The sequence below is a fragment of the Scardinius erythrophthalmus genome, assembly GCF_964197995.2.
Source record: "Scardinius erythrophthalmus genome assembly, chromosome: 17".
Classification (NCBI taxonomy): Eukaryota; Metazoa; Chordata; class Actinopteri; order Cypriniformes; family Leuciscidae; genus Scardinius; species Scardinius erythrophthalmus.
In genome coordinates this window covers 13,796,384-13,810,032 of record NC_138237.1, presented here as the reverse complement: position 1 = coordinate 13,810,032, position 13,649 = coordinate 13,796,384, and the positions used below count along the sequence as shown (strand labels likewise).

Here is a 13,649-nt window from a genome sequence, read left to right as displayed (position 1 = left end):
ACTATAGACTCTGGTTATTAATAGCCCTCCATTTGGTTGGTCTCTGTGTAAATCACAAAGTCATAATCCTGACTGATGCTATTATTCTTACTGACAAGATTTTTTTATTTTCTACTGTAAACTTTTCCTTGATCAACCCCAGTGGACTTTAGAGGTCCATAACTAAAGAAAGAAGACATTGTTTTGTGTGATTATTTATTGTAGTGTACAATAAACCTGTAAATAGTATCATATAATATCACATTACCATGTAATCAAAAAACATATACAAAATGTTGTGTCATATGATGTGTAAGTCACGTCAGATGTCTGTTTTCATGTGGTTGTTCCACTGTATGTTGTTACTGTATCATTCCACTGTACTGTATTGTGCTGACAACAAAGACAAATACAACTGTATCCCTGATAAAAAAGATTTGTCATTATGTTTGGTTGATGACTAATAAATTACCAAGTAAATTTGATTAGACAGATTAACAAATTATCCAACCATATTCTCCAAATTGATTGTTCTATGTAGGGTCACAGGGATGCTGAAGCCTATCCCAGTGTCCCGGGCCAAATTAACAAATCATTGCAACACAAAATGACACAAAATGTTTTGATTAGTTTGATTAGATATATATAAAAAAGTTATAATAGTATGAGTACAAGCAACCTACTTTGTGTTAATAATTTTATAGTAAAAAAAAAAAGAAAAAGAAAAAAAGAAGAAAAAGAAAAAGAAGAAAAAAAGCCTGCAGTTTACATATTTTATATTTGTTTAAAAAAATGTTAATACACCACAAGACAATCGTGTGACATTCAAAATTTCTATTATCAATGAAGCCTATCCCAGTGTCCCGGGCCAAATTATCAAATCATTGCAACACAAAATAACACAAAATGTTTGATTAGTTTGATTAGATATATATATATATAAAAAGTTGTGATAGTATGAGTACAATACAATACAAGACAATCATGTGACATTCAAAATTTCTATTATCAATAGGACAAAGAACATGCAAAATGCAGGAACACAAACCCTAAAACCATGTTCGTGTGTGTGTGCACAACTTCTGTTGTTTTCTCTCATGGTTTGATTTTAAGATAGTTTCTCAAATGCATTGTGAAGTTGCTGGGAAGTCCTCGTCTGATCAATTCTTCCTGGAGCTGAAACATGGGATTATTTTCTGTGAGATATTTTTGAGCTAAATATATTACAAAGATCTGTAAATAATAATCATTATTATTATTATTTCTGTCAGGACCACTATCGTCAAATACAACTGACAATTAGCATACAGTAAGGATTGGTGGTATGGATTCTGTTCTGGGCGAGAACTCCCTGCGCATCCATGTAGCCGAGTATGGATAAGAGCAGGGAGAGCAGCAATAACCCCCCTTAGGGTAAACCGAACAGAACCTATAAATCGAGAATTTAGTCTGATTCAAAGGGGAATCAGAATGTCAAATCCTGACCGAACAAGAGGAGGAGCTGGGGACGGAGGAGGGTAATTCGCTCCTGAGAAACGCAATAGTTGTTGATAACACTGAAGGAGCTTATACATGCATACAATGATGGCGTCTTATTCCTATAGGTAGACGTAGATCAGCTGAGAGTCAGCTGATGTGAGCTTGACTAACGTGACCTGCCAGAACTGACGCTACACTTGATTATTATTATTATGCTGTTGTTATGAAGTTGTTCTAAAGAAATGTATTTATTTTGCATGTGTTTTTTGTTTCTTTTTGTGCAACAAAAACTAAAAGCATTATGAGTGTTTTGAACCGTTCCTCACCTGTATAATCACAAGCTTTTCAATCTGAGACTCTGACAGATTTTCCGCACTTCTAAGTTCCACTCTCAGTCCCATCACTGATCAGTAAAAAAAAAAAAAAAGAACACTGGTCAGTAGTGCATGAATACAAACAATACAATCCGGTAATGTTGATGTATGTTGAAAAACAATAATTTTGGACTGAAAACCGCACATATCTCCACAAACATACCATATACATCTGAATTGATGGGTCAATATGATGATCATCATGTTCACCAGAAAGCAAATAGAAGACAGAGCTAGCATTAGCATAAAAGTTTGTGAATTACACAAATAACAATGGCATATTAACATAAATTTGCTTGTTTTTTTCCCCTGGTGCTTATTATTTTATTTCATTACAGAAAGTACATTTGCTTACCACTGTAACAGAAGAAAGGCAAACTAGCAAAGCATCCTTCATCCGTCCACTGACCAAAGTATTTTAGAGACATAGCTGTGCAGTGTTGAGCTCCCTGCTGTCCTGGGACATTTGCACCATTATCTGGTTGTGCAACATCACCTGGAGTATATGGCAGCCAATATGTGAAGGAAGAGCTGCTCTGATCTGACCACAGCCTGTTTCTGTGCAGACCAACCCATACATAATAACCAGAATAATAACCATAACCAGAATAATAACGCGTCATGTTCAGTATCTGTTGACGCTCTGTCTCATCTCTCACACTGACCAGGTCAGTGTATTTCTCTCTGCAGTAGCTCTGAGCTCCAGTCCAGGTCCTTTCCTCATATACCAAAACATAATTCTGAGAGGCGTTTTCTCTACCTAAGATAAAACAATTTAGTGGATGTAAATCAGTCAGTTTATTTGTTATTTGTCAAATGTATAGCTATATAATAAAATACATTTTGAAAACAAAAAAACCTTACTAATTAGCCTAATCAAAGAATGAAAAACAGAATTTCCCTTTTCTCTCAAGAATTTTGGGTTTAAATGTGGAAGAAAAATATTGAACACTTCAAGATCTATCAGGAATGAAAATCCCTTTGACAAATCTCAAAGCAAAAGAAGAGATATATATATATATCTATATATATATACACACACACACATATTTTTTACTTGTAATGTCTTACCATTGTAGCAAACAAATGTGAAATAACTTTCACATGATGAATCAAACCAGTTTCCATTATAATCCATGTAAACACACAGTTCATTCGCTCCATTGTTGGGTTCATGATAGAAGTTCCTGAAATCTCTCTCTCCTTCCTGATAGAAATCATTGTCTTCCAATGACCATCTCCAGCTGTTCACATCATCATACAGTCCAATCCAGGCTGAACCATTGTAACTCCCATTAACTGTGTTAATCAGACTGTTCATTTCCTCCATGTAATCAATGGTGGCCAGATCAGTGTAATTCTGTCTGCAGTGTCTCTGAGCTTCAGTCCAGGTCTTAGACTCATTCACAAAGTGATACTGGTGGGATGATGCAAATGCTGGCAAGGTGGAGAAAAAAGGGTAAGGATTAAAGTAAAAAAGGTTACTTTAAGTGCATCATAAAGATTACTTGTAAGGACATTTTGGATTTGGAATTAATGAACTTTTGTAGAATGTTTGTAGACTAAATAAGAGGATCCACATATAGATTTTTACATACTTTGGTAACACTTTACAATAAAGTGCCATTAGTTATGTCATATTTGCATTAAGTAACATTTGTTAACATCAATGTATTGATCTTTGTTAATGTTAGTCACATCACTATATGCAGTGTTGGGTGTAACGCGTTACAAAGTAATACTGTTACTGTAATAATATTACTTTTTTCAGTAACTAGTAGTGTAAGGCATTACTCGTCTGAAAATAGTAATATTATTACAGTTTTCCCGAGCTAGTTACTTGCGTTACATTTGCCAGTAGCACCTTCATCACACACAAGGCACACAACACAGAGAACAGAAGGGAAGGGGAGGAGGGCGTGAATGGAACAGTGATTGGTCTGGGTTTGGCACGAGGTATCATTTACCATCACCGATTGGTCGACACGCGGCAGTTAAGGCCAATCAGGGATGACTTCCCTAATGAATATTCATGAGTCTTCCCCTACCATCCTGGGAAAAAAAAATATAGCGCCCCGGACGCGCGCGCGCAGCCCGTTCACTCTCACCGCCTTCAAACAACACGAGCGCTGTATTGCTCTCTCTCCCTCGCGCAAATAGTAAAAGGTCGGAAGACCGGTTGTGTTTTATAGACAATTTTGCATATAAATGACTATTTATAGGGCTTGAATTACAACCTGAAACTGTGCATGCGCGGGTAAAACTGCTGGGGTGAAACTGTAGCTCTGCGGCTCTGCAGACAGATATTATTGGGACAGATGGGGAAAAATGGAAGCGTCAACAACGGCAAGTACAAGTACAGTTGTTTGTAGTTATTTGTGCTAGACAGTGCCAGTCTGTTGTTGGCGTAATAAAGACCCTAAAGAACACTCCTCCTTTGTATGTTCTCCCTCCATCTGATGCATCTCAGGCAATTATAGAGTAATTAACCCTCCTGTTACCCTCAAATCTACCAACATCTTTTACCCACTGGGGTCAATTTGACCCCAGCATTTTAAACCACCACAATTTGATTTTTTCCCCAAAGGTTTAAGTCAGGTACTTTATGTTTCTTTGTTGACTACTTAAATAGCCCTTTAAATAAAACACCACCAACCCCCCACCCCCTCCCCCACCCCTTATACATCCAGAATACCTATTGCACGACTATGGACAAAATTAGCAAATTACTATAAAATGTCACTAATTTATCTAAAATTCTAAAATTATATATATTTTTTGGTGTTTTAATAGCTTTTTATTTATTATATTAGACAATATATTTTATCAAGGATGGGTTTGGGGTCAATATGACACTCCCATTGATAGTCTCAGGATGCCTCACTGTTGGCACGACACAGGACTCATGGTAGCGTTCACCTTTTCTTCTCTGGACAATCGATTTTCCAGATGTTCTAATCAGATACATTAACTTTGCACCAGTCTTCTGCTGTCCAATTCTTGTACTTCCTGCAGAATTTCAGCCAATATTTGATGTTTTTATTGGAGAGAAGTGGCTTCTTTGCTGCCCTTCTTGACACCAGGTTGTTGTCCAAAAGTCTTGGCCTCGCTGTGTGTGCAGATGCTCTCACACCCACCTGCTGCCAATATTGAGCTGCACTGGTGGTGACACGATTCCCTAGCTGATTCCTCAGGAGGAGAAGTTCCTGGTACTTGCTGGACACTCTGGGACATCCTAAAGCCTTCTTCACTGCAGCCGAACCTCTATACTTGAAGCTCTTGATGATCTGGTAAATGGAGGCCATTTTGATGCAAAGATGATCCTCCATCTTTCTTTGGAGGAAACCATTGCTAACAGAAGAACACAATGATTGGAAGCACTTCTTCCTTCCTTATAGCAATTATGTGCTGATGATATGATTAGTAAAATTATGTTAGCTGGTAATTTGGTGCCAAGGACAAAAACAGTGAAATTTGGGGTTTTGTGATAAAGCTTTTTGAAATGATGTAAAATGCCTCTGATCACTCTGCACAATAATCTAGAAAAATGTGAATCAACATCATAACAACTGAAGCAGCAAAAATTTCAAATTTGGCCACAGCTGTACCCTGTCATTCAAGTGGGAAGTGTCCGGTCGAACAAGGTGATGTTGGTGGCGCATCCGCTGTTCAACTCCCGCAAAAGGTCCACGTACTCGTAGGAGATGCCCTGTTGTTGTAGGGCGAGCAGTACGGCATTGATCTCTATGCTGTCGAAGGCTTTCTCGTAGTCTACGAAGGCCAGTACCAAGGGCATCTTGTACTTCCGGCAGCATTCGAGCTGTTGGTTCAGCACGTGGATGTGGTCCATTGTGTTGTAGCCAGACCGGAAGCCGGCCTGTTCGGGTGGCTGTTGTTCGTCCAACTGCCTGGCTAGTTGGTTGTACAGCACCTTGGTGAAAACCTTGTACACGGTCGGCAGGAGCCAGATTGGCCGATAATTCCTCAGCTGTTCGCGGTCACCCTTCTTGTACAACAGCACTGTCTTGGCCGTCTTCCATTGATCTGGTGTTCTTCTCTGCGCCATGTAGCGGCTGAAACGGCTGGCCAATGCTGCCCAAAGCATCGGTCCACCCTCTTTGAGCAGCTCAGCCTCGATTCCGTCCAGCCCTGGCGCCCGGTCTTTCTGGATGTTCTGGATCGCATGCCTGACCTCACTGGTCAACACTGACGGCATGGCTGTTATGGCATCGTCCTGCATTTTGGGCGGGTCGACTGGTGTCTTGCTGGCGAACAGGTCCGTATAGAACCCAAAAAAAACCCCCAAAAACTTTGCTAAGAGGTAATTTTCAATTGAGAAAGAGCATAAAGAGAGAGCTCACAAAGCACAAAGAGAAATGGTTTATAAGGCTTCTGTGGAAGCTTTCATACATTTGCTCATCCCCTATATTATGTTTTCCCCTCCCCCACACGGCACAAAATATCAAAGTTATTGCAAGAATTATGTTTTCCCTTCCCTGGAAATATATAATTGGCACTGGAAATATCTAATTTCTTGTGAGAATTATGATTCCCCCCTCCACTATATCGTGTGAACTAGCAGTGGTTCTCCCAATACTTCAAGTAGGCCTATATGGTAATGTCAGGTTAGGGCCCTAAAGCAGAGTGAAGGTTTTTGAAGATCATAAAATCTCAACTTATAATGACCTCAATATCATCCAAAATAAATGTGGGATTTGTGCCTAATCACCAATGTGTGAACAACAAAAAAATTGATATTTCTTATATGTTTTATACGGTTTTATACAGCAAAATGAGCCTGGGGTCAAATTGACCCCAAAGAACACCGATGCTACAAAAGTACGTACAGAACATTGAAAACCTATCATCATGTTAATTTTATGTTTACCCAGTTGTCCCCATTAAATTAGGAAAAGTCTTTAAATATGAAGCAATTTTTTTTTTTTTAAGTATGTATTTAGAGACGTTAAACACTGAATGGGGTCAAATTGACCCCAAAGGTAATAGGAGGGTTGGAGCATTTCACCCATGGGAACATTGATCTTTATTGAAAGTGGGTCATATATGTAGTCGAAATGTAAAATAAATTTTGAATTTGATGCCTTCTTGACCGAGGAAAGAAAGAAAGTTACTTCAGGACGCATTTGTATGAAAGACAACAACTCCCACAATGCACCACATTGCACAGCTGCGCAAGCCACTCCCACTAATCCAGAACAGCATATGAATCACTCATCCGTCTATAAGGCTAGCTACCACCGGAGCTTGAAATTCATTTCACACAAAATGTCTAACGTTAGTTAGTTGGCGAACTCATTAGTGAATTACTCCTCATTTGTATTTCTTTCAAAGTGGTGAATTATTCCATGGTAACGTTACCGGGATGTTCAGTCAGATGCGGTGCGAAACTAGGATGGTTCACAACACAAACGTCCGTGTCCTCATCTGATTCAGAGATTTCGTCCAGGAGAAATTGGCATCGTTTAAATTATTTGCAGCAGACAGACTCTATCTCTGTGTTCGTAGTTGCATAGTGAGATCACCGGCGCCACCAGTCCGCCCCCAGCTCGAGCCTGTCTGGGCTTCTCGTCCGCGACAGGCAGGTCTTCTGCCTCGGCTGCTCTTCGCTATAATGCGGCTTGTAAAGGTAGCCACAAACACCTGATTCGAGCATCAGACTTCCGAAATCCTCTTCTTCTACATCATATTGAGTAACGTTACCCTCCGCTATTGTCATATCTTCACAGCTGACTCCACAGTGCCTGTTAGCTTAGCTTCCAAACAAGATGGAGGATTTTGCTTTTAGTTTCAGAAAGTGAAGTCCCACCCACTGATCTGTAAGCGGGTCCCGCCCCCTGGAATAATGAGGAGCTAGTGTTTGTAGTCTCTACACTTTTCAATGAAATGTGACTTCCTGCTTATTATGACGCAAAATGATGATTTTTGCGTCATAATAAGCAGGAAGTAAAACACTTAAATCCTTATTTCTCCCATCTCAGGGAAAAAATAATGAAAAATCCACGTTTATTATAATATATGACTGGGTTTCTAACAATACAAAGCTTAATGCAAATGGGTGAAGTGTCCCTTTAAGAAAAAAAATGTAACTAGTAATATAACTAGTAATATAACTAGTTACTTTCTCCAGGGAGTAATAAAGTAAAGTAAGGCATTACTATTTTTGAGAGTAATATGTAATATGTAATATATTACTTTTTTGAGTAACTAGCCCCAACACTGACTATATGTAACTAACGTTAACATAGATCAATACATTAATGCTAGCTCAGGTTCATTAAAAAATATTTTTTATAATAATGTTTTTTAATAAATGTTGAAATTAACATTAACTACGATTAATAAATGCTTTAGAAGTATTTTTCATAGTTAGTTCATGTTTACTAATGTAGTTAACTAATGTTAACAAATGGAATCTTTTTGTAAAGTGTTTGTAAAAAAAAAAAAATAATCTGGCAATGTTGAATAACATTTCTAAATAATTTCAAAATTAATTCAAGTCTGTCTGCCAGAGAGTGGTGTACCCTTAAAAGTCAACCTTGTGCATTTTGTAACAGAGGTGCACGTAATACTCACCACTGTAGCAAATGAAAGGTAATGCAGTATTGCAGTTTTCATCTGTCCAGTTCCCAGAGTCACTAAATGACACTGCAGTGCAGTATTCACTGTTTCCAGCATTATCTGGCTGTCCTGTCCTCCAGTTACTGAATGAAGAGTTGCTCTGATCTGACCAAGATCTGGTTCTGTACAGTCCAATCCAAAAAGAGGAATAATACTGAAATAAAGACTGAAGTTTGCGGTTTTCAGTCTCATTCCTGATACTGACGAGGTCTGTGTGATGTTCTCTGCAGTAACTCTGAGCCTCAGTCCAGTTTGTGTACTGGTAAACAAACACGTAACTTGTACTAGCATTCACTCTTCCTGCGGGGAATATATGTGTATGTAATATATCCATGGTATCATAAATATATTGTTCTAAAAACTTTAAAAAGTCAACAGGAGTTCTCACCATCATAGCAAACAAATGGAAGTGTATAGTAACAAGAGATTTCACGCCATACTCCCCAATAATATGACATGTACATACACAGACTCTGTCCACCTGAGTTCACTGGTTGCTGGACATACCAGCTTTTAAATCCTCCTAATGTTGCATTATCCAGAGACCATTTCCAACTGTTCAGATCATCATAGAGACCAATCCAAGCTTTGCCATAGTAAGTCTTACGTACTGTTTTAAAGAGCCTGTTCATTTCCTCCATGTTATCAATGGTGGCCAGATCAGTGTAATTCTGTCTGCAGTATCTCTGAGCTTCAGTCCAGTTCTTGGATTCATTTACAAAGTGATACTGATGGGTGCATGAAGATTGCGTGCAGGTTTCTGTAAGTTTAAAATAAACAGAGAAATACTATTCTTTACAATCACCAATATATCATGAAACTGTTAAAATGGTTTTATTGTGGAGGTCTTTCCAAATGTAATTAAAAAAATATATATGTATATTGTCACCACCACGTCATCACCCTGTGATGATTGTCTGCTTGATTGTCTGCTCCTGTGCTCCTTTGTCCCTGATTAATTTACCGTCTAGTTAGTTTCCTTCTGTGTATTTATACTCCCTGTTCTGTTCAGTCCTTGGTCGGTTCTCGTTTGTGTTAGTTCTGGTTGTGCCTGTATTAGTTTAAATAAACATTGTTGTACCTTCATCTAGGGATGGGAAAATGAAGCTTCATGAAGCACTGAGGCTTTCCCTTGATTGTTCCGGGAAAAGATTTGAAGCATCAAGAGTGTCGAAAACAGCACCATTTTGTGGCAGGTAAAATTTATGGCCGCCATAAACCCGAGTGCGCAGCGCCATTGTTTTATCTTTTAAGCACAAATAAAAACCTGACGATGTTAAAGGGTTAGTTCACCCAAAAATGAAAATTCTGTCAGTAATTACTCACCCTCATGTTGTTCCAACTCCGTAAGACCTTCGATCATCTTCGGAACACAAATTAATATATTTTTTATGAAATCTGAGAGCTGGATCACTCCTCCATAGGCTTCTAAGTGATTGGAACTTGCTGGCCCAGAAAATGTATTAAAGAGATCGTTAATATAGTCCAAGTGACTACAGTGGCTCAATCTTAAGTTTATCAAGTGACGAGAATACTTTTTGTGCGCAAAACAAAACAAAAATAATGACTTTATTCCACTATTCATTTCCTTCTCTCTGGGCCTCGAGTGAGTTCACGTAGTGTAACAGCGCAGCGCGTCTGGGTTGTACGTCACACGTAGGCTCACTATTGGCCGACGCTGGTCATGTGTGATGCGTGTGACGTACAACACAGAAGCGCTGCGCTAAAACATTACGTGAACTCACTCGAGGCCCAGAGAGAAGGAAATGAATAGTGGAATAAAGTCGTTATTTTTGTTTTGTTTTGCGCACAAAAAGTATTCTCGTCGCTTGATAAACTTAAGATTGAGCCACTGTAGTCACTTGGACTATATTAACGATCTCTTTAATACATTTTTTGGGCCAGCAAGTTCCAATCACTTAGAAGCCTATGGAGGAGTGATCCAGCTCTCAGATTTCATCAAAAATATATTCATTTGTGTTCTGAAGATGAACGAAGGTCTTACGGGGTTGGAACAACATGAGGGTGAGTAATTACTGACAGAATTTTCATTTTTGGGTGAACTAACCCTTTAAATGTTCAGTTTTCTGATAATATAATTCACATATTAAATTGTGGCAATAAATTAAATGTTGAGTTGCTTGATGCAAGTAAATGGTGGTCTAATTACTTTATGGTTTCTATGCTGTTTATATAGCAGAATATATGATCATGTAGCATAGGCTATAGACTTATTAATAAATAAAATAAAAATGGTAAATGAAAAAATTAAATAAAAAAATTAAATGGACTTAAACATCCAAAAACCTGTAGAGTAGTGGTCTGGGTTCAAACATTCTGACACGCAAAGTGAAGCATTCACGTGACTGCAAAGAAAGTGAGGCTTTGTTTTTCATTGATCACGTGTTTCTCTGAAAACAGTGCACACTCCGGCACGGACCTTCATGAGAAATTGCGCTGCGTAGGCCTACTCGATACGTGCTTTGAAGCTTCAGTGTCATATGTAACATCACTATCTTCATCTTCGTCCTGTGCCTTCAACGACCACCAACACCGTTACATGTATATTATATTAACTGGAAAAACAGCTTTTGCATCATGGTGCAAATTAAAATATTCAGCTTAGCCTTTGTGGTAAGTTGTTTCAAAACCTTTATAAAATATAATATAAATAATATACATTAAAAAATAAAATATTCAGAGTAAATATATATACATTGACTTCTAATGCCACTTTTTGTAATGTCTAGTCAGTTTTTGGTTTAAAAGTTAAATTAACTGGCGTAAAAAGGAGGGGGAAAAAAAGAGAAAAAATAAACTCACTGTTGTAGCAGATGAAAGGCATGCTGGATAAGCAGTTCTCATCAGTCCATTGGCCTAAATGGCTGAATGATACTGCAGTACATTGCTGAGAAAACCATTGGCCATAATCATATTGACCATTATCTGGTTGCTGTGAAGAATATGGAATTTGTGGTCTCCAATCTTCATATTTGGTAATCTGACCGTTTGACCAAACCCTGTTTCTGTACAGTCCAATCCAGACTCCATATCCACCTGCTGTCTCAAGGATCCTCTGGTTCTCAGTCTGATTTCTCACATTGGCAAGATCTGTGTAATGATCTTTGCAGTATCTACGAGCCTCTGACCAGGTTTTCCTGTCATAGATTCCAACGTATCTCTGTGTGGCATTCACTCTACCTGTGATTTGAAATATACAACACATTTCATAGACGCACAGAAAAAAAAAGAAAAAAAAAATAGTCCTTACCATCATAGCAAACGAATTGCTGTGTGTAGTCACATGATATATCATACCATTTGCCATCTGAATTCATGTAAACACACAGTTCTTTCCCCCCACTGTTGTCTGGTTCATGATACCAGTTCCTGAAATCTCTCTCTCCTTCCTGATAGAAATCATTGTTTTCCAATGACCATCTCCAGCTGTTCACATCATCATACAGTCCAATCCAGGCTGAACCATTGTAACTCCCATTAACTGTGTTAATCAGACTGTTCATTTCCTCCATGTTATCAATGGTGGCCAGATCAGTGTAATTCTGTCTGCAGTGTCTCTGAGCTTCAGTCCAGGTCTTGGATTTATTTACAAAATGATACTGGTGGGATGATGTCAAAGATGACACTGTAGAGAAAATGTCAGATTTATAGCATTAACATTTTTTGACAGTCCTGGCCATTAGGACAGACTTCTACTCACCGCTGTAGCAAATGAAAGGAAATGCATAATTGCAGTTTTCATCTGCCCATTTCCCAGAGTCACTGAATGAGACTACAGTGCAGGATCCTGCAGTATCTGGCTGTCCTGTCGTCCAGTTACTGAACGAAGAGTTGCTCTGATCTGACCAAAGTCTGGTTCTGTACAGTCCAATCCAAACATTATAATAATAATAATAATAATTCTGGAATAAAAACTGGATCTTCTGGTTTTCAGTCTCATTCCTGATACTGACAAGGTCTGTGTGATGTTCTCGGCAGTAACTCTGAGCCTCAGTCCAGGTTTTGTACTGGGAAACCCAAACATAACTAGCACTGGCATTCTGTCTTCCTAAAACATTTAAGTACATCAATGAGCATTAGTGAGAGTTGATTATTTCAGAATGATGAAACATAATCACATTTTTTCATTGTCCTAAATGAAACTGCTCACCATCATAGCAGATAAAAGGACTTGTATTGGAGCAGTATGATGTATACCATATCCCACTATACATATATAAGCCTACACACAAACTTTGTCCTCCATAATTGTTTGGCCCTGGGTTATACCAGTTCCTGAAGTCTTTCCGTCCTTCGTTGAAGAAATCACTGTCCTCTAGAGTCCAGTTCCAACTGTTCAGATCATCATAGAGTCCAATCCAGGCCAAATCAATGGAATCGTCATTCACTGTGTCCAATAACTGGACCGACTGTTGTTCATTCTCAATGGAGGCCAGATCAGTGTATTTATCTCTACAGTATCTCTGAGCTTCTGCCCAAGTCTTGGATTCATTCACAAAGACATACTGAGGAACACTCAAGGTGAAGGTGATAAAACCTGTTAAAGACCAGTTTAAGAAAACAAGGACCAAATGGGTCAGCGTACTCTATTCTGTATTCTGACTGTATTCTCTGATAGTGTACTCTAACTGTATTCTCAAAATGGTAAAAAAAAATAATAATAATAATAATTACTGCATTATCAGTCGCCAGAAAAATGTTAAACCACATTCTTGTACAAAAATGTCAATTTATGATTTTGATGATAAAATATTTTATGGAAATCTTTGTCTTACCTGATAACAGAAGCAATGGAAACATAGCTGTGGAAACATATTAAGCACATAAATAAAATAATCAATCAAATCATTTGTTCTATTTTCTCTATTTATTACTTTACTGTTTCAAATGTCGGGACGACAGTTTACCTTTTGATTTGAAGCCTCTTCTTTTCTCTTGCTCTTGCTGCTTCTGTTTTAGATTACCTGACTGTCTTAATATTTATAGTGTTTGCTAAATATGGGTGGAATCACTTTTATAAACTCATGCGACACAAAGAAACCTGTTGAGTCACATAGGTGCCATTATAGATGTACTCTATGAGCCATTATAGATGTACTCTATGAGCCATTATAGATGTACTCTATGAGAACCTTCCACATGTTGTTGTTACATGAA

The 13,649-nt window shown here is 38.2% G+C and overlaps 1 protein-coding gene across 1 annotated transcript; it reads right to left on the bottom strand.

Moving 5' to 3' along the window:
- Positions 1-2,164: 2,164 nt before the first annotated feature.
- Positions 2,165-13,445, bottom strand: LOC308706052 (macrophage mannose receptor 1-like; the record flags this gene model as incomplete). Its single annotated transcript, XM_081391438.1, has 10 exons — positions 13,400-13,445; positions 13,268-13,294; positions 12,643-13,029; positions 12,193-12,540; positions 11,743-12,117; positions 11,295-11,672; positions 8,860-9,231; positions 8,427-8,771; positions 2,904-3,269; positions 2,165-2,592 (listed from the first exon to the last, which is right to left on the bottom strand). Exons 2-10 carry the CDS (start codon positions 13,290-13,292, stop codon positions 2,165-2,167), a joined length of 3,024 nt encoding a protein of 1,007 aa, XP_081247564.1. The 5' UTR covers positions 13,293-13,294; positions 13,400-13,445.
- Positions 13,446-13,649: the final 204 nt, after the last annotated feature.